Source organism: Penicillium citrinum, assembly GCF_028827155.1.
Source record: "Penicillium citrinum strain IBT 23319 chromosome Unknown utg000006l:1.0-3011923.0:1.0-3012962.0, whole genome shotgun sequence".
Classification (NCBI taxonomy): Eukaryota; Fungi; Ascomycota; class Eurotiomycetes; order Eurotiales; family Aspergillaceae; genus Penicillium; species Penicillium citrinum.
The window spans coordinates 2,199,972-2,220,992 of record NW_026622691.1 but is presented as its reverse complement, the minus strand read 5'-3'; the positions used below and the strand labels follow the sequence as shown (position 1 = coordinate 2,220,992).

Below are 21,021 nucleotides of genomic sequence, written 5' to 3'. Positions count from 1 at the left end.
ATCCATCTGATTACTCCGCATTCCTCGAAGATCTAATCTTCTCCACCCTCAATTCCCTCCAACTCTCCTCCAACCTCCAACCTCCTTCAAAAGGAAATCTGATCAACGTCTTGAGGTATCCAACAAACACCCACTTAAATAAGACGAAATGACCTCCCCTTCAACCCGCCGCCTCCTCAAAGAATCAACAGACCTTCATAAAAACCCAAGTCCATATTTCACCGCCTCACCAACCAGCGACTCCAATCTACACGACTGGCACTTCACTCTCGTCGGTCCACCAAGTCCATCACCATACGCCAAGGGCCTCTATCATGGTCGGATCACATTCCCAGCCGCTTATCCACTCCGTCCACCATCCTTCCGATTCCTCACACCCTCGGCGCGTTTCGAGGTAAATCGCGAAATATGTCTTAGTATCTCCGGTCACCATGAAGAAACGTGGCAACCGGCTTGGGGGGGTGCGCACTGCTTTGCTGGCTATTCGTAGTGAGATCTTTAGTGGGGAGAGTAAAGGACAGGTTGGTGGGATGGAAGGGAGTGAGGTGCTTAGACGGGAGTATGCGGATTTATCGAGGGGTTGGGTTTGTCATGAGTGTGGTGGGTCGAATGAAGAGCGGATGAGGGAAGTTTGGGAGAATTGTCGGATGAAGGGCGTTGAAGTCGATGTTGAGGGTGAGGGTGAGGGTGGTGGTAGTGACGATGGCGATACAAATAAGAATGACAATAAGACCAGGGAAGAGAATGAGGCAAGGGATAAGAGTCAGGATCACGATATACAGGATTCGCCGGCGATTCCTACAATTCCGAATCCTCAACTACATTCCGAGTCTCGACATGAGGTTGAGATCTCTTCAAATTCCCAGTATAATACGTCTGATACATCGCAGCCTTCAGAGTCTACCCAGCGATCTACGACTACAACTATATCAACACCTCCATCCTCGTCAATGCCGTCAACTTCGGTTCTCCCAAATCCCTCGCCTGCTGTGCAGGCTAATACTCGCCCTCGATCAACGACTACATCTCCAGCAAATAGTCCATGGCTTGATCGAGCTATTATCTGTGTTGCCTTCGCTTTGGTAATCATGATCCTTCGACGGACCATTGATCCCGATGATCTATAGCGATGAAGTGATTCGTTGTTGTTTTGTTTCTTCGTCTACGGTGTACTTTCTGCACGATGGACATCGTGGAACACGGCTGTAGACAGCCACCTCCTCCATGCAGGCTCCTGATATGGAAACCGGAAGTACTGGCTATAGCCGTGCATTGGTTTTATTTGGATCGATACCCGCCTGGCGTTTGGCATAGATTATGGTTTTGATATTGAAATTGATGTGTTTGTTTTCTAAGTTAGCTTGGGAGAATATTAGCGAATAGATGTTATTGAATCTTTCAACTTTTCATAACTACATGCTTCCGTCTATAAATACTCGTACACTAATACACAGCACTAAGCACCAAGTAGTTTAGTTTAGTTTAGCATCATCAGGGAAGTACCATCCACCACCATTCCTTAACTTTCCATCTCTTCTCCGAACCACTTTCCACTCCCTCAGCAACACCGACATCCGCCAACCAACAAAGCATCGCTTCGATCTCCCACGCAGCCATCGCAGGCTTAATCATACTACTAATACCCTGAGAAGACAGTCCCTCACGCACAGCCACACACCCCAAGACGGAGGCAATACCCATTTCCCACAATGGTTCCACAAGGTGACCATTCAGATCCATCCATAATGGAATCTTCTGCGGTACACCCTTTTCGGACGGGGAAAGGGACGGGGGCGGAATACTAGCGATGAGATCCTTGACGGGATTACCGCTAACATAAGACCTTGTTGGCCTGACATCAATCGAGAAGCGGAGTTTTGTCTTATCCATTTGCCGGGTGAGGTATCCATCATCCACGAGACCGAATTTGTCGCGAGGAGCTCCACGCGGGAACATCTGCACACGGCCATTGGCGAAGAGATTAAGTATGGCTAGGATATGACCATCTTCGGCATTATACTGCACCTCGGCCGTGGTATTGTTCTGTAATTGGAAGTCAAGAGTCGATACCTTAAATCGGGCCGCGTCTCTGAGAATACCGCATTCAATGAGACGTCTGCGGTTTAATTGTTGAAGGAGATGGTCAGTGATATCGTAATTGCGACCTGGTGCCACTCGGCCACGGTTGCTTTGTCCGATGATACGATCTCTCACTAATGTTTCGACCGCCGAGTGAATACGATGGTCACCGAACCTCTCAAGGATGGTCTTGGATTTGACCGGGTCATAGGTATCCTCTGGTGTGACGATATTCGCCCGAACATATGACTTGGTCACTTCCTCCCACTTCAGCTGTTTCTGTCGCTGGCTTGGCTCTGTCTCTCGGTCGCTGTCTAGTCTCACAGCAAATGGAGTCCGGGCCATCACATCACGTCTGTAGTTGACAGTCATTCCCACTGTAGTGGTAAAAATCTCATCAGCAGTAGGTATAGGCTCTTCTCGCAACTCGAAAATTCTATCGAACTGCTCCCGTGTCGCGGGAAGAGAAGGTGCTCGCTCAGATGTTGAGAATTCAAGCTGGAAGTTTGCCCATTCGATCAACCTTGGCCAAGGGTAATTTTCCAAGTCCTCATAGTTGATTGGAGGCACTTGATCATTTTCATAGGCTTCCAGAAAACTTTCTTGAAAATCATCCTGCATCTTGATAATCGGCAGACGGCTTCGACGGAGAATGCTTCGCGCCCTGTCAATCAAAGAGCTTGCATCATGACCTGGGAAACAGGCAGCCACGAGGTCCCAGTCGACATGTCTTGCATCCGTGCCGCCTGTTAGGACCCGCACCGCAACAATAGCAAGCATGATCTTCCGGTGCAACGATTCTGGAATCGGTTGGAATGTCCTTCGCTTGTGCTGTCGAGGAGCGGCTGGGAATACTGGTTGTAGTCTTGCTCGCGCTGGATTATTGGTATCCACCGTTTCAAGACGCCTTTCTTGCTGACGTTCCAGTCGCCTCCTATCCCCACGCCTTCTGGTTCTCATACGCCTTGACACTAACTCAGGTGCGAATTGGGGTTCATCGACGTCAAAGCGAATCTCGCCATCGATGGGAGCCCCTTGAAAACTGTTCCTAACAGTTTGAGAAATGTATCTTTCACGCTGGTCGGGATTGGCCAGACCGAGTAAGTCCTCATAATCAATCTCCAATTTGGAAATTTTATCACTTGTATGGTGAAAGTCCTGGTAGTCTGGATTTACAGCTGCCAGTCGAGAAAGCTCATGAATAGGGTCCGCAATATCGGCAAGTTTCTTCGACGGTGGCTTTCGAGTCCGGCCCAGGATACTCTGAGTACCAAAAGTACCTGTCTCGGGATGGAACACCTGCTCTGCGTTCATTAAAAGATTGTAAGACCCGAATCTGGAGATCTTTTTCATAATTCGCTTGGGTACAGAGCCCTTCTGTTTCCGACTTGAGCCATGAGCCTTCGTGGGTCGGAGAATGATTGTTTGTTTGGTATGAGACCCTGGCGCGAATTCTTCAGCTCTTGGTGGTCTTTGAATTCGCATGAGTCGCGAGGCACCCGGAATACCCAGGTCCTCAACTTCAAATTCATCGTCTTGTTCTTCCTCCTCCTCAGGACCAGTTTGTCCGACAAGACGCTTGAGCAGCGCCTTTTCAACTTGTCTATCTCTTCTCCTTTCAGAAGCAAGAACAAAAGCTGGTTTTGATTGCAACCTGACTGTGGCCTTTGATTCAACTCGCAGTTCTTGCTTTTGTCCAGTGAGGCGTGAGCTTTGTCTTGAGATACTGGGATTCAGTGTGATGTGTGGAGAGTATGATACCCTGGGATGAGCACGATCAGTAGCCAAAACTTTGCTTTGCATTTCCTTGATTAAGGGATCGTCAGCTGGCATTTCAGGTTTGGCTATTATCGTCTTCGTGACCATTACACCCGAGCTATCTCTCCCGCTGAAAGTGAATTGTCGAATCTTGCCAGCATCAACTAGATACTTGATTGCCGTCTTGACGGTTCGCAAATCGGGTTTCTCTTTGAATTTCAGATTCATCCATTCGGTCACGAATGGATACCAAATTTCATGACCAGAGGGGTATGCACCACCAGCTTTTTCAACAATGTCCATGATGATTTTCCTTCGAAGCAGATTGATAGAGCCACCACCTTTCTCAGACACCTTCTTTGGTTGCGCTTTCTTTTCCCTCGAGGCTCCAGGGACTGGGGAATTTATCATCGCCGGCGTGGCACTCTTTGAAGGTGGTCCCATTACCCGCTCCTCGGGTTCTCCGGGTATTGCGGGTGTAGATGGGACAGAAGCATTTTGAGAAATGACTCGCTCAGGCGATGAGACTCGCTGCCGTTTATTCGGGATTTCCTGGCGATCTTCATCGCTTGCTGGATCTTCGGCTGCAATATCAGCTTGGGACGAATTGCCATTGACTTCGACAACTGGTGTCTCTGAGACAGCAACATCCTTCGAAGTTGGCACGGCTGGACTCTCGATATCTCCACTTTCTGCAGGCTGAGGTTGCTTCCCAGGTCCGCCTTTCCGTCTTTTGGACGGTGTAGAGTCTTGGAGCGAGGTAGGGGAATCAACTTCGTCGAGGGTAGACTGAGGTCGTTTCCTAGAGGATTGGGGTCGGGAAATTGAGCCACTCACAATGTCTATGACAGACTGCTCATCGCTGAGTCTTCCAACGGCTCCAGGTACATCTGTGGTCAAAGTTTCATCTTCGTCGTCCGAAGATTTATCCTTGGTGAACCATGGTAGGTCGCGCAGCTTGGAGGATTTGAAGACGGCGATCCGGCTGGTTCGTGGACGGCCTTGTCGTTTACCTGCCGGTCTTCTTTTGCCTTGTGGCGTAATGTAAACGCCAGGCGAAGGCTTGTTCATCATCAGGGCACTGTATTCGGTCCAAGTCTCGTCCATACCCAACGCCTCAAACCTCTCCTTCCTCGAGAGACCTCTGAGTTTATCGTGTTTGGCTTTTGCGGATCTTGACATTTGTGGAAGGAGCTTCGGTGCGTTTTCAATGGGGCTAACATCTGTTCCCGGGCCAGGGCTATCCTGCAATGTCGACCTGAGAGCAGAAAGTTGCTTGGCGAGACTTTTTGGACGGCCTCGAGGTATCCCTGCGGTTGTCGCGGCCGACAAGCCGGGGAGAGACTTGACATGTCCGGCCTGGATAGCTGTTTGTGACTGTCAGTGTCCAAATTCGTTTCAATTGTGTCTTTAGGGTAAGTTCTGTAGCTAGAACCAACATACAGTATTCTCCGTTTGCATAGGCCACCGTGGGATCATGGCTGGTGATACCGTAACCGGATGGGTTGCAGGATACTAATCCCTCGTATAGAGTTGCGTTACCGTGTTTAAGCAGCCCTTTTGGCGACGGAGTTAAAGGAAAACCGTATTGATCTAATTCTACCGTTGCTTCAGGCCCCGGGATCTCCGATTTGCCCTTTTTGTTGTTTCCCAAAGAAGTTTCCACGGCTTCCCATGACGCTTCACCCTCTTCAACACGTTTCGCGAAGTTTCGCCGGGAAAAGTTCCTGTAGAAGATAATCGTTTTCTGGATGTCTGAGTCCCTGACTATGGCAAAATGGCGAAGGTGTAGCGGTTGTGAGAGTTGCCAACAATCTGTCAGACGATGTAGCAAGTTCTCAGATGGTCTTCGGTAGAAATTTCCGAAGCACAGCCGGTTCACATCCTGAAGCCAATTTTAGCGCAATAATACCAACGTGTTGTCTTGACAGACTTACAAGATTGGTGATTCCGCTCGTGTCAGATTGATCAACTATGTCAAATAGCTGATTTGTGATATGGCGGTCCGGTGTCCAGGAAGGCAGGGCTGGTCCGGAGTTCACGACATGTTTCTTCGTGTTTGCACCTGTGTCGCCCTTTTCAGCACCAGCCTTTCGCTGCGCTGTGCCGACTTCCATATCCTCCTCATCGGAGACTTGGTCATCGACAGCACCGCTCAGATCACCCCCATTGAATTCGAAAAAGTTCGCAAAATCTTTTGCGGTAGGTTCGCGTCGGAGGATAACGCAAGGGTGTAGCTTCTCGTATTGAGATTCCGCTTTCACACGCTCAACGACGCCCAGTCTTTCAAACTTCCTGATTGCTCGAGACAATATTTTCCAACGCCACCTGTCATTGAATCCCAGGAGTCGTTTAAGGTCATCACGAGAGATGATTTGTTCTTTCTTGAGAATTTCGAAAAGCTGGGTGTTGAATGCCTCGAAGTCAATGATAGATCTGGACTGTGTGGCGATTTGAGATGTCTGATTGTTTGGGTCATCGGCGCCAGTATTTAAGAACCGCGCGTGGGTACATAGACTAGTTCGTGCTGCTTTCAGTTGAATGGCGCGTTTTTCAATATATCCTTTCTTCTGCAAGCTGTCTGTTCGCTTTGGGACGGAGCGTTTATCCTGTCCACTCAACTTCACCAGCTCGGTTTGGGCAATACCCGCGGATCTGTGAGCAGCGATGATGGAAAGCAATACGAATTCCGAGTGGGGAACCTTGGTCTCATCGGGTCCATGGCCGGCTATCGCATGCCATGTACGTTCTGGGGAGACAAAGATTCGAATCTGAGTGGCCGATGATGCAGATGATGGGTCTTCATTAGGTGCTGTTTCCGCTTCCTCGGCATTGGAATTCCCCGGGCCTTTAGCACCCTCGCGGCCGAGTTTCTCGATGTTCTCCAGAGTCAGTCCCTGCCACTCATTTTCCTGACCAACCGAGATTTCAGGGTGGTGTGTCAGCCAGGTCCAAACTTTTGCTTTGAAACGACGGTCAACAGTTTGACGCCGTCCATTTGCATCCTGTGAAGCTTTCTGATAAAAGGTTTCAACAGCTTTGAGAACCTTTGAAATGGTTGCGCCTAAGAATTTGTGAGCATGAGTATCCTTTTGACTATGTTCAAGTCTGATAATAATGAATAGAGTGGTGCGAGGGATGGGTGTTGGCCAATGTATGCATGAAGTATACAAAGTTGCTGAGCAAAGCGGGTCTAAGAAGTTCTAACTGTTATCGACGCACCCTGGTTGCCGCAAAGCGCGACTTCATTAAGGAGGAAGTCGATCAACTCCTGCAAACTAGGAGCCATGATTTAATGCATTCCCGCGTGGTCGATATATTTATGTTAATGGAGAAATGGGATGGTTGGCAAGATGAAGCGGTTGGTACGTCAAAATGAAGTGAAAAAAAAGTCGGGTGGATTCGAACGGCGGGCGTCGAAAATGCATCACCGCGTTTGGATAGGTCACGTGGGTTGAGTTCTCAGTTTATGCCTTAGGTTTCAGGCTAGAGACAACATAACTAGTTATCTAAAGTTATAACGGTGGTTGTTATTCTGTGTACAGTATTAGTATGATAGAAATGCTTGTAATCAATGGTTTCGGACTGGCTATGGGATTTATATTGAATGAGAAGGCTTGCATAAACAACCTGCCCACGCGATCTGGTATGCTTTACTGCTGTATGTAATCAAGGGCATTTAAGCTATGTGGGGACCTAAACATGGGCATACAGTACAAAGGTACTATATTCTATCCACACAATAGCATAACCAAGTATACAGTGCATTGCTGAAAGTTCTACAGTATGAAACGAAGTTCAAATGACAGCTTCGGTTAACTATAAAGTAAATGTACTAAGATTACACTAACTATTTTGTGCAGAAGGGAAGTGCTGATCTCTTCCTGCAGATCCAAAATTATGACCTGTATTCAACCTCGGCTGACTTGATCATTGCATAACTTGGCGTTTTGCAGCAAACTGAACTTCTAATACCCCTACATAAATATCTCAGATATGGAGAACAAGATGAATTCACTGTTGGTATTGTACTATCCAAGTTCATTGGCCGCAATCAGTGGTTACTTAGTAGCTAAATACTGTGCATAGTACTTTACTGTATGTACTTCGTCTTAACCATGGCTGCGGGACAACCGGATCGGTTTTTTGTCAGTGATCGCCCCGAGATAAGTCGGGGGTCCACTACCCGAACTCCGTTTCTTGTTTCTGCAATGTTATGTTCTTCTGGCTCTACAGAGATGTTACTGCAAGAATTAAATCAAATACTGGATCAAATAATTTCCAAAAGGTATTATTCTACTAAATATTACTGAGCATATAATTAATTTTGCCATGAGTATGACACTTTTGGCCTCCAACTAGCGTGTGGCAACAAGGCAGTGCAAAGGCCCAAAACCGGCTTGTTTGTATGCATCGTCAGCCGAGAAACCATGAAAGCCATTCCACCATTGAGAAAGCGATAAATTCAAGCTGTATTATATGTATTATGTTGATGGAATACAATTAATTTAATTAACGGGTGTATTTACATAGATAACATTCAATGTAAATAATGGAGTAACCATTGAATCAAGATGAATGACATCAGGGCCTTACGTCAGGCGCCGCCTTACTTACTTTTTGTCCGTTCGTTTCCGGAAATTCTCCCCCCCCCAAAAAAATAAAATCGATTAAAATAACATCTTTTTGCCCCCCCCTCGACAAAACCGCCTCCTTTTCTTTTTCTCCTCTTGAATCATGCAATCTTGAGTGTTACCCGACATGTCCTGAATTAAACTCGATTCCCCCTCCCCTTTACAATTCTTATCGACGAGTTCTATCTCCGTTCCGATCCTCCTCCCCTGAACCCAGCTTCCCCGTACGCCGCCGCGCATTCGATCCTCACACCTCCCAAGTTGCGGCGTCACGACGTCTGCTTATCGCCGCGCTGATGGAAGAAGGAAACCCTCCTCCACTTCATACCGAGCCCCCCTCCACTTCCCTACTCCCTACATACTCGCAAGAAGGCGATCGCAATTTTCTGGACCTTGTTCGTTATCGATACTTTGGGCCAGCCGTTGATCCTATACTTCGCACTATGGTACTGCACGGATTTGTCGCATAACCTCGGTACGTGAAGAGATGGTATCCTGGTCATTCGCCAATTCAATCGCTAACCATAGCAGTCTTCTCGATTGTCACGGCATGTTTGGGTGGTATATCGGTGTTTGAATATATGTATCGTCTGTACAATCTCTTTCGCAAGAATTCTCGGGCTCGTCCACTCAACGCTCGCAAATCATGGGTAAGAGGATGATCTTGACACCTTAGATATAGGAAGGACATTGCTGACATTAGGAATAGCTCGACTTTTTTCATATCAACTTTACTATCGTGTGGCTCATCTTGGCCGTTGAGCTCATTGTGTATGTCTATCTATCCTTGATACTTGGGAGAAGAAGGAGAGCATCTGCTAACAAACGAATAGAGGAACGGTCCCACAAGAACCATACGGTCAGCTCCATATCTTGCTCAACATGTCACTCGAATCCTAGGCTAACTATTTAAACAGTGCGTCTCGTCGCTATGGTACTGCCAACCGTCATGTTCTACTTTGGGTTTGTCCATCTCACCCTCGACGTCCTCCGTATGATGGGTTTCAAAGCTCCTTTCCGCATTTCTTCCACTCCCAAGGGATCCGCCATGCCAACCGCCTTGTACGCCCTTATTGAAGACGTGGTAGCCGTCGATGGAGGAGGTGGTCAGATTTACAGATACGCCCTCCGAACCCGCTATCTATCCAGTCCATACTTTCGCCGGATGCTCTTTGAAATGAATTGTTTCTGGAGCGGCGGGTCAATCGTCTTCGCTGCAGCCATCACTGCCATCATCTTTACGGTATCCGAACCTGTTGCTTTCACGGTAAGTGCCTTGACACCATGGATGTTTCGGATGCGAATTATCAGACTGACGTCAATATGTACAGCTTGGCTGGACTCTCCCCTTCGCATGGGCCGGAGTCTGGACCTTAATCACCATCCCTTGGGTCCAAAGTGACTTGCGTCGTGAAAAGAAAGCATGGGCGGAGAACCGCGGACAGGGCGGTATCCCCTGGACCGATGATATCACTGCTCCGACTGCCCGCACCCGTTTCAAATCCGTCCAGGAAGCCCTTCCCAGCCTCCTTCCCTGGGCTCGTGAGAAACATAGTGCCCCATCTACGCCATCTGCTGATGATGTCGGCGGGATGTCACCAGAAACCAAACCCGAAAGCAACCATGAAGCCAAGCTCGATGCTGAAGCTACACATGGTACCAATGGTGTAGTTGATGGTGCTTTCAAAGACACTGATAGCCCTCCCAGCGCACCTAATCCCACGGATAATGTGCCTGATCCTACTACGTCAGGGCCCGGAAACCAACAAACGAAATCTTAATCCCCCTTCCCCATCCCCTCTCCTATACCACCATGACATGACGATTTGGTTCCGGGTTCATTTGGCGGGTCCAAAGAAGACAAAAAATGAGATCATTAACGAAGAGACCTCCCAGTCTAATTTGCATAGGAGCACTGGTTTATAGAACGCGGTTCAGTATTGGCTGTGATTTTGGATTCTGTTGAGCGGAGTTTTCATCCGTTGTATATCGATACCCTTTGGTCTAGCACACGTGAATATACTAGTAGTCATTATCCTGTTCTATTTTTTCTATTCAAATCCATCATTCAACCCAATTTTTGTCCCCAGGAATACAAGTAGACTTCAACACCGAGTAGATATCAAAACTTGCAGCTTAGCACTAGCACTAGGATCAGCTTCTCGATGTCGAGAACATGCCTTGTTGCAAGTAACCGGCTCAAGCAATGTACACAGCCGAATTCAATACAGACCGAGCCAACATAAGGATCAAAATATCCATGAAGAAAAGAATAAGCAAAGAGAGAAAGCGTAAGAATCACCAGCCCTCAGAAGATAACGGGGGAGAAACAGGAAAAATCGAATTCTCAACATGAAGAATAGAGTTAAAAAAATTGGGAAAGTAAAAAGAGAAACCACCACTCCCCTCTATGCATCAATGCAAAACCGAAATACAGCGCAAAAAATAACAAGTATAAAGTATGACGGGAGAAGGAGATCTTCCGTTTTTCCGTCCCCAAATCCGAACAAACAATGGTAAATAGAAACATTCAAAAAAAACGCCTATATACGGCCCCGATGCGCATAGAGGGTATCCAAAGGGTGGCACGAGGCCTGCAGATTGCCGGAGAGAATAAGTGCTTTACAAAAAAAGGTAGTTATTGGACCTGGGGGTGGAGGTCGCAAGGCAGGGATAATGATGAGAAATAAAGTATTAAAGTAGGGTTGGGGGGTTTTTGGAGGTGAGGGAGACGATATGATGTGATGATCACTTCCGGCCGCCCATCAGTTTTCGACCAAAGTTGCGGATCGTCTTTTTGTGACTAGACAGATGTTAATAGGGATTCGATATAGACGAACTCGAGATGGTGCTTACCTATCGTCCTGCTCGGACCCATTGGCTTCGATTGTAGTTGTGATTTGGCCGGAGGTCATGGGTCTGGCAGGGTCATTGATGTATCGACGTGATTCCTGGTAGATAAAGTCAGTATGATGATCAGCAAAACGTGACGGGAATCAAGTACGAACCTCCCAGCGAGTATCTACATCGACATCGCCCGCAGATCGTGAGTCTGGAAGACTGGTATCTTGTTCTTGACCACGCGTCTCGGAATTCAGAGATATTGATCGTGCCAAAGGCGAGGCATTTGACTGCATTGACTTCCGTGATGGGGAACCAGAATACTCGCTATTCGAATCAAAACTCATCATGCTTGGGGGGTGGTCAGGTGGCAGGGCATGGGTGCTCGAAAGGAGTTGTGCTGAGGATGCAAGCTCACGGAAACGCTTCTGTTGTTGCTTGGTAGGACGGTGTTGGGAGAACTTGTTTCCAAGAATGGCTGGGGCGTGGGAGATGAGAGCCTTGATGACATCTTTCTTGACACGCAGAGCAAGGTCAAGATTTGACCAGGTCTTGTTGCTGTATTCGAGAACTGGGAGACGGAAAACGAAGTTATGCAAATCCTCCAAGTTGTGTTCGCCCTTGCCCTTGTAGCTTAGGCATAAAACCACATCGTGCACCTTGACTTGTGCAAGAGTCATGTAATTTGAAGCTCGAGACATCATTTGGGACAAGTCGTCCAATGGCTCCGAGGTCTTGCCTTTTCGAGAACCCTTGCTCATGCCAAACTTCTTCTTTTCTTCTCCAGCGCTTGTACTGTGGCTAGATAAGGATCGTTGGGTGGGCTGTTTAGCCAGCATGCGGATGCTGTCGGCGGATTTCTTCTTCGACAGAGCACCAGTTGTCGCAGGACGAGGTAATTTCCGAGGCTCTGGGACCCCCAGCTGGGTATTGTTTCGGTGGATAGGCGTCATAGCGAGACCCTTAAGATGGCCCTGACGTCGGGTAGAATTCCTCTCTTCAGAAAGCGACAAAGTCGGCTGCAGTCTGAGCTCAATAGATCCTGGTCCCTTTGAGGCCTGCAGGTCGTCCACGGAAACACTATCACCGTCCGTACTTACGGACCGGCTCAGCGCCTCGCCATTCTCGTCGTCGTCTTCATCGTCAGAACCATCGAGCGGCTTCATATTCTTGATCATGAGAGGCGAGAATCCACCATTTTCAAAGGCCCCCGATCCCATATTAGGGAATATGTACTCGAAAAGCTTCTGACCTAGCTCGCGTTCAAGTTGAATTTTGAGCGGGAACAGCGAAACTTCAAAGTTATCGACGACAGGAATTCCGGCCACGGCCTCCAGCATATTCCACCTGACTCGAAGCATGTAGTCATCCAATGGGCGTGGCTGATCAAGATACGGAGCGATGATTTGCGGGTAGATAGCATCGGGAAGTAAGTTCAATCCGCTGACACGTTCGATAGCAACAAGGTTATGGTTAGAGCCATCCGTATTGTCTGTCCTCTCGTATTGGGCATTCTTGAGCTGAAACTCGACCAAAGGCGCAGCCGCTTCTTTCATCAAATGCCAAACAACTTCACTTGCAGAAATGCTCCAACGTAGAATGCCATGTATCGTCTTCGATGCACTAGGATCAGCTCTCCTCTGAGACGTAGTGATAGCTTCCATCATGAAGAAGAGCTCATCCTCGCAGTGTGATAAATCGCGCTCCAGAGCCAGACGATCTTCCCAGCCTTGCGTATCCAGGTACTTGGCATTGATCTGGAAGTATTCCTTGATCTCTTCAAGCTGCCGAATGCGTGCCTGAAGCTTGAACACCATCTCCGGGGTACCACGAAGATCACTGAAGTCGGACATGAGCATGATCTTTTCCAGGCGCTCATTTCGAACTTTCTCAAGCGGCTCACTATACATCATAAGATCCAGAACGATGATGTACAGGGTGTAATACTCTGCCGAGTCACAGATCGCACGGAAGTGAGGGAAGTCCACGCTGATCTGGTCCATGCGGGTTTCATCACCTCCAGGATGCGGGCCGGGATGACCTTTCGCAACCTCCTCATTGTACTTCAGACGAAGGTTGTTGTATTTGTCATAGCGGAGAGTAGCGGATGTCTTCTGGACGATACGAGAGAACCCGAACGGATTGAGCTCAAAGTCGAACATGGCTTCAAGAGTAAGCCATGGAGGCCAAGCAGATCCCGGGGCATTTCCATATTTGTTGCCAGCATAGAATTGCAAGTTGGCCATGAGATTTTTCTGGGTGGCGACGAAAAACTGAGCACCGTCCATTTCCAGTGAGAAGCGACGCTGGACCAAGCCACTGACATCGTCTGAGACGCGTTCCTTGTCCATGATCGATACAACCTTGAGCTCCATTCCCTTGGCAGCCACCATCAACACGGACTTACGATTCTTCTCACTGAGAAGTTGGATTTGAGGAGCAATAAGCCGCAAATAATAGCTGTTCTGCGGTGTGAACTCAGGGGCAAGATTCTCGCTGGAATTATCAGAGCTGGAAGGCGACTGATTGTTCGAGTCGGTGGGCTCAGTATCTTCCGCGTTTACGTAGCGTTTGGCGCTATTGAGCAGCTCTTCGATGCGATCCTCGACTTCATTCTCATCCTCGTTATCGCTGCGAGTATGTGATTTGGATTGCTTGGGGTTCTTGCGCTGATTCTTGTTCTGTTCCTCGACGATGTCTAGAATGAATTTGACCGCTCGTCTAGACATGTAATAGACGAAGCCTCGGCGCTGGCTCACTTGGTGGCTGTAACGTAAGATGATATTACGGAGCGAGTTGTTCCATTTCAATTGCACGTTATGTATCATGAAACGATTGTTGAATTCGCTGGAAAAGTCATCGGCAGCTGTTGAATATAGGCCGTCAAGGCCGGAGGTCCGACCATCAGCGGTGGACTCCGCATATTGTCCAGTTCTGGAGGAAGTTTCGCTGGCAGCAGCATTTGGACCTGGCTTAGGGGTACGTTCGTCTCGAGCTAAGTGTCTTTCGAGGCGCTGCAAGGTAGCCGTCAAGAATTTCCGTCGTCGAGAAAGTGATTCGGCTTGGCGAAGGTAGGTCTCATGCTTTTCTTTGAGTTCGGGGTCATGATCGACTTCCTTCATTAGCTTGAGCTCTTGTTCTCCAATGGTACGATCATAGTTGCGGATCTGCGCTTCAACCGTGGCGAGTCGGTCTTTAGTTAATTCAATCTGGACGCGACGCGGATCATTGGTATCGGACATGACACAATCATGAGTGGGTTCGTAGCCAAAAGTGCTATAGCCAGTCTCTTCAGGCCCTATGTCACCGTGGTCGGTCTGGCGGAAATATGTGAACCGAGGGGTGAATGCCAGAGGTAGGATCTGCGTTTTGGGGTTTGACTCTTGTGGCAGAATCCAATCAGGTTCAACGAAATCATCCATATCAATCCAGTCGAGGTTTTGATCAGGAATGGTGAAGCGAGATAGATCGACCGAGGGAACAGGCTGCTGGAAAGTAGATATGATATCATCCCTATTTTTGGCGACATCCTCCGCTGTTGTTCCTTCAATACTAGCAGATACAGCTCTGAAGTCCGCTGACTGCAGGTCAATGATAGCATGATTCATACGCATGGCACTAGTCTTTGTCTGCTTGGAACGTCCACGGGCTTGCATCTTGATCTGTTCACGTCGCTGGTGAACGTCTAGTTTCAATGAATCAAGTCGAACCTTGAGGCCAGTGGCGGTGACAACGTTTTCGGCGTAGTCCTCATTGTCCTTGTGCTTATAGATATGAGCCACAAACAATGGGGCAAGGAGTAGCTTGTACTTGACAGTGGCGAGGTGACGGTTGAACTTCTTGCTCGTTTTGGTGATTCCAGGGAAGAGAGGGCCTTGGCGAACTGGAAGCGACATAACACCAGAGAAAAGGGACCACCAATTGAAGAAGTGTGTAAAGAAGCGTGGAGATAAGTGAGTTGTGTTGTAACTTGAAGAGGGCTGGATACCATCAAGCGACCAATCTCTGCTTTGCGGTGCAATGACAGCAACCGACAAATGGATATGGTCACTGCGGAATCCACGGAAAGCATCATATTCAGCACGTTCTGCTGGGTCGACATACTTGGGGTTTTTGAGAACAACGTCGTAATGTGGTCTGAATGAGAAGCTCCGCGAATCGGAATCGACATCACGTTCGAAAACCAATCCAGCAGCCCACTTGACATCTCCCGACAACTTCATGACGACCTTCTTGAAGTGCGCAGCGTTCTTTTGCTCGCTGGAGGCAGAGCTGCTCTCCAGTTCTTCCGTCGTCGTTTCATTTGCCCACCGCGCTTCTGCGCTGTAGTCGGGAATGGCAAGGACATACTCCCCACTAGTTACGCTCATGAACTCCATGGGATCGTCGCTAGTATGTATTTCCCATTTGACATCTCTCCTCCAGCACATAACAAAACCACTTCCAAACCCTGTCACCACGTAAGGATCTCGGGAACCTTTCAGCCGCAAGTGAACATCGCCGTCTTCCTTCCATAACACCCTGATCCGGGAATGGAAGCTCAGCCGAATCTTATCCCAGAAACCGACACGCTCAGAGGGGTCAATCTCGGGTTTAGTGAAACCTTCGATGATCTTCATCATATCTTGAATGACAGGCTGGTATGACACACCCCAAGAGATACTTGTCGGCAAGCTGGTATTGATTTCGATGGTTGGGTCTGAGTATGTTTTCACCGGTGTTACTGATCGCCAGACCTTTATATGGAATGGGTCACTATGGGCACCGTTAGAGAGGTCCGCTTTAGGGACAAGCTCAATATCAACCTGGCGAGCAGATTCATGGTTTCGAAACTCTTCAGCGACAACAAAATTTGTTCGTAAGGACCAACTGGGGAGCCTTGGTGATTGCCCAGGGCGAAGAGCAGGGATATGCAGTAGATCAAGCGGGTAGTCTCGCAGATTGACACGCGCTTCGCCCATTTCTAGGTTGAAATTCATTGGAAGAAGCAGACCGTATTTCATATCCATAGGCATGCCCTTGCCGATTTTGTGAAGGAACGAGGGAATATCTTCAGTCGGGAATGTAGGTTTGTCGATCACAAGATTGACGTCGCTAATCAATGCAGACATGAGACCTGGTCTGTTTGGAATAGCAAGGATGGTCTCGTTCTCCTTCACATCATCAGGCGGCTCATCTGCACCAGAGAAAAGATTTCGAACTTCTTTAATAGAAGTGCCTTGAAACCTGAGTGCAGCATCGATCTTCTCCTTCCAAGTCTGAGCGTTATGTTGCTGAAGTCTCTCCCAGGCTGTCTCGGCAGATATCTTGTATTCGCTGGATATGCAGGTTGCACCCTCGGCGTCATATCTAAATTTCCGGCCTCGGCCGCCATGGTTCTTGTCCTCCTTTCTAGGTCGGGGTTCCGCACTTCTGCTTCTGCGAGTGTCTTGGCTAGTTCGCTCGCTGCGTAGGGTACGGTTGCTTGACTTGGCCCTCAATCTTGAAGAAGCACGTTTCTGGTCAGATTCCCAGACTTTCTGGGTTTTCAGATAGAAAGCCTCCTCGCGGGCGAGACGCTGGACCTGTTCAACCAAACCAGTGCGATAAATGCAGCCTAGCTTCCATTCAAATGCGTCATCTTCCAGCTCAAACAGCAAAGCTTTGCTGCGGAGTGAGACTCTGGGTACTTTCTTGGGCGCCTCAGGCTCTCGTTCGGAAACAAATTCTTTACAGCGATTTTTGAAGCGATGATGCAGCTGTTTGAAGGCCTTGGACGTGTTGATAAGATTATCAAAGATACGATGCATCACCATATGATGAGGAACACCTATCCTGATGAAATCAGCCCAAATGTCAATCGATCTCTCCTCTGTCAGCTTTCCGCCCTGCTTCATTCTCATCTTGCGGAAATCGAGTCGGACATTGTTCATGCTACCAATTCTTGCCCAAACACCCTTGAGTTTTGGTGCTTCCGCATGAATACGAACAAGATTGGCCTTGACATATGGGGTTGAAAGTCGTTGGGATCCGCCTGCGAGTCCATAGACTTGAACCATCATAGCCGGGTTTGAGGGTAGATTTGCCTTTAGTTGCACGAGAGTTGCCTTGACATCAACAGTAATCAGCTCGCCCTTTCCAGGAGACGGCGATGAGGGGAAAGGAGGCAAGGATATGCTTGGAGCGCTTCTCGTCTTGCCTTGAGAAGATGCAGAGTCCTCCTTCGATGGCAGTGGGGAAATGACATCTTGTATCACTGAAATCGCAACACCTAGACAATAAAAGCGGTAGAGGGAATATTGAAGGTAAATGCCTTTGAAGACCGAGTTGATGTGAATAACTGGGCCAAGACGATCGCTGTGTGTGCTCAGAGCAACTTCAAATCGCGGAAGGGAGAAAAATGGTTCGGGTTCGAGATAGTCGTCTGATTCAATAACGAAGCCGTCGAAACCACGCACATGGAAAGCCAGGCGCCGGCCATCTGCTGCGCCACGCTGGGTGTTCTTTGGCGGTGATGTTGGCTGGAATCGGAAGGGAGATTCATCACCAAGGGTAGACTGGCTGGAAGTACGACGTCTGGCAATACTTCCCACGACATGCTCGGTTTTCTGGGCTTTGTATTCTGCTGTCCAGGACTGCAGCTGCAATGAAACACCCCGAGATATCTCAGATACCGGACTATCGACCCCTGCAACCTCCAGGCTAAGTCCTGTTGATTCGAACGAGAAGGAAAGAAGCCAGGGTGGAACCTTTCTCAGTGGACTCACGTTGCGTCCATTCAAAGGCATTGGAACTCGCTTCTGTGACTGAAGATGTATGCGGAACTGCTCAAGGACTTGGCGAATTCCTCGGTTGACTTCTCCATTGATCATATGTACAGAGCAGTCGTTGATACTTCCCGATGCAATGACACACACTTGAGGGCTTGCGTTCAAATGTGTTTTGAGTTCCAAGTTTTCTGTCGTGAGCAAATTATGCTTGTTGCCCGCCGGTGTCTGGTAGTAGAACTTATGGGATGCGACACGATAAACAGATGATAATGAGTAGTGTGCACCGCCCTCGGCGGAGTGCACGGATTCAACATCAAGCGATATTGAAGAAATAGAAGATATTAAGAGGTTGTAGTCACCGGGAGTGCCAGACTCCTCGATTGGCAAGACGAATCGAACCACGGGTTCATGGACAGATAGCTTGATGCTCGCTTTGGGAAGCAAGCGCGAAATTAAGTGGTGGTTGCTCCGTTTCTTTGAACGTGGAGATGATGCCCGAGCCTGGGCTAGTTTCAACAGCCGAGAGACATGTTTTGGTTGCAGGTCGAGCGACGGGGAGGTCACGACCAGATTAGCGAAAAGTACATTCAAATTCCTTTCTTCCATGGTTTCCTCGTCGAAAGCGCTAACCGTTTTAGAGGGCAGCGTAGTCTTGATCGTCGTAGTAGCCATAGGGATGTAGAGAATATTGTCCGTTTCACCGGAGTCGTCATCCAGGCTAACTGAAAGAGAGATAGCTGCGAGCAAAGCCTGATGAGCAACATCGTTCCGTTGAAAATACATGCGATGTTCCGGGCTTTTTTGGTCCATTCGATGAAGATCAATGCCAATCTCGTGGGATACAACATTGAGGAAGACGGGATTTTGACCAGATAGGGATTGGAGACCCCGCGAAAGTCGGAAGAAACTCAGAGCAACTTGAATCTCTTGAATACCACGAAGGATTGAACTGGCGAATTCTTTCGAGTCTGCAACTGTCTGTACAATCGAATCATCCCGGCTTCCCGGCTTGTCTAGCTCCTCCACAAAGTCTGCGAATGAAATCTCGTCGTCGGTTTCGGTGGGTAGAGGTTCTTTGGCTGCCGCTGATTTCTGGGCCGATTTGATGCGCTTCAAAAGAATGTTGAAATCGTCATATGGGATATGCAGTCGTCCAATCTTCAGTGCTACTGAAGCATCTCGGAGTCCTTCCAAATCCTTGTATAGTAAACCATGGAGATTGACGCCGACATTGTCAAGTACTTCGATTGGTTCTCGGCCTTCCACTGCGAGCAAAACATTTTGTACGTTCAATATCCATTCAGCTGGTCGTTGCTCCCGAGACATATCCTTCTTGCGACGAAATAGCTTGCCCCGTTCCACCATCTTCTTCCGAGTGTCCACTGTCAGCGAGAGTAACCCAACCTGAACTTGACCAGCCTCGAGAAAATGCACCGCAGTATTGGCAGCGGTGACATCTACTAGAGCTAACCAATTGATTTGCCGGTGAAGCCCCTTGAGGCGCTCCTTGACCCGCGTCAAGGTTCTCCATGTTTTGCTCCGCGGTGTGGACGAATCGGGGGTCACACTGCCTTCTTTGGGACTTCCAGGGCTCCCCGGACTCCTCGGACTGGCTGGACCCAGTTGTTCTCGTGTTGAATCCGCTTTCCCTCTAGCCAGAGTCGCAGTATCGACAGTAATTTTCAAGTCGGTCAATCGAATGCTGATCCATGTCGGTTGTGCGAAGGAAGGCGGGTGTAAGGAGAAGCCAAGACCACGGATTTCGATCAGGAGGCCTTCTCGCGGGGCATAAGCGATACGACGGAGGGAAAAGTATCCGATACGTTGAATTGAGATTCCGGTCGCAATGCGCACGATCGCAAAAACAAAGAAGGACGAAAGGTAGAGCAGGAGGAAGCCCACCAAAATCGAAGTCGGATTGAAGAGGGTCATCGCGACGTGCGATCAGCGAAAGCTGATCTGTCGAGTAAGAGCAGATAACAGCACACGGAACATCGAGCGTTGGTTGTACGGAGGGTAACAGGAAAAAAAAAGAAGAAGAAAAAGTAGAAAGCTAGTACGCTCGGTCACTCAGTCAATCACTCCTATACTGGGTCAGCTCCAGTTCTTTGGAATCCTACTTCGATTTGTTCCGGAGACTGAGGGGAGAACGTTCAACATCGAAACGTTGGTTGAGCTCGAACAATGAACGCTTCACCTTCTCCAAAACGGGGGAGAAACACACCAGACTAAATCGAAACACAACAGAGTAATAAATGAAGCATGCTTCAAGTGTAGATCAGAGGAGTCTGGAGAAGGCCAGATTCATGGTTCGGACGCACCGGACAAACTGAGAGCGGAAAGCCAATCTGCCAATCTGCCAATCTGCCAACCCGGCAGGTCTCGGCACCCGTCATGATGAGGTACCAAGGGGTGACTTTATTTGTCACTCTAATTTCCCTTTGGAATGAAGTACTCTACAAGTATACTACATAATTAGTTTGTACATCGTATTTAGTTATATGCACCTCATGTTACACTCTGCCCTATACAGACACTCGCTTGTATAGTTCTCGCGTGTCCAGCTTTGACCAACCAATAACAAAGGTTTTATATAGTATGTATGTATTCTACCGTATTGCAATGTCAACTTCATGCAGACCCCATATTCCACAGCAGAGTACTGTATGGTACAGTACATGCTTCGCTTCGCTTACCTTGTGAGGCTCCAGGATGATTTCACCTTGCAGAAAGGACCGTGGGGCCCCCTTCTTCCGGTTTGCGATCGGCATTCTTTTTATTTGATCTTTTTCACTGATTCTACCGGACGATACAGGAGTACAGTATGCATTGTAAAGGGGATGCGTATGTACTAGTTTCAGTTTCAAATGCTCGCTATCGTACAAAATCATGCAAATATACATAGTGCCGAAAATCGTCACAATTCCTCTCATCCCCTTTTTTTCTCTTACCCCCCCCAT

General features: G+C 48.4%; 4 protein-coding genes across 4 annotated transcripts; 2 read left to right on the top strand and 2 right to left on the bottom strand.

The window, feature by feature from the left end:
- Positions 1 to 148: 148 nt before the first annotated feature.
- Positions 149 to 1,127, top strand: N7469_007359 (ubiquitin-conjugating enzyme E2; the record flags this gene model as incomplete). Its single annotated transcript, XM_056646277.1, has 2 exons — positions 149 to 441; positions 491 to 1,127. The coding sequence occupies 2 exons, from the start codon at positions 149 to 151 to the stop codon at positions 1,125 to 1,127; spliced, it is 930 nt and encodes a 309-aa protein (XP_056499718.1).
- Positions 1,128 to 1,491: 364 nt separating this feature from the next.
- On the bottom strand, positions 1,492 to 7,126 carry N7469_007358 (uncharacterized protein; the record flags this gene model as incomplete). The annotated part of the gene is made up of 4 exons (XM_056646276.1): positions 1,492 to 5,204; positions 5,281 to 5,722; positions 5,775 to 6,901; positions 7,060 to 7,126. 4 exons carry the CDS (start codon positions 7,124 to 7,126, stop codon positions 1,492 to 1,494), a joined length of 5,349 nt encoding a protein of 1,782 aa, XP_056499717.1.
- Positions 7,127 to 8,411: 1,285 nt separating this feature from the next.
- N7469_007357 (uncharacterized protein) lies at positions 8,412 to 10,252 on the top strand (the record flags this gene model as incomplete). Its single annotated transcript, XM_056646275.1, has 7 exons — positions 8,412 to 8,459; positions 8,775 to 8,946; positions 9,003 to 9,121; positions 9,181 to 9,242; positions 9,305 to 9,330; positions 9,389 to 9,738; positions 9,803 to 10,252. 7 exons carry the CDS (start codon positions 8,412 to 8,414, stop codon positions 10,250 to 10,252), a joined length of 1,227 nt encoding a protein of 408 aa, XP_056499716.1.
- A 967-nt stretch (positions 10,253 to 11,219) lies between these two features.
- On the bottom strand, positions 11,220 to 19,993 carry N7469_007356 (FMP27 family protein; the record flags this gene model as incomplete). Its single annotated transcript, XM_056646274.1, has 3 exons — positions 11,220 to 11,274; positions 11,328 to 11,422; positions 11,480 to 19,993. 3 exons carry the CDS (start codon positions 19,991 to 19,993, stop codon positions 11,220 to 11,222), a joined length of 8,664 nt encoding a protein of 2,887 aa, XP_056499715.1.
- Positions 19,994 to 21,021: the final 1,028 nt, after the last annotated feature.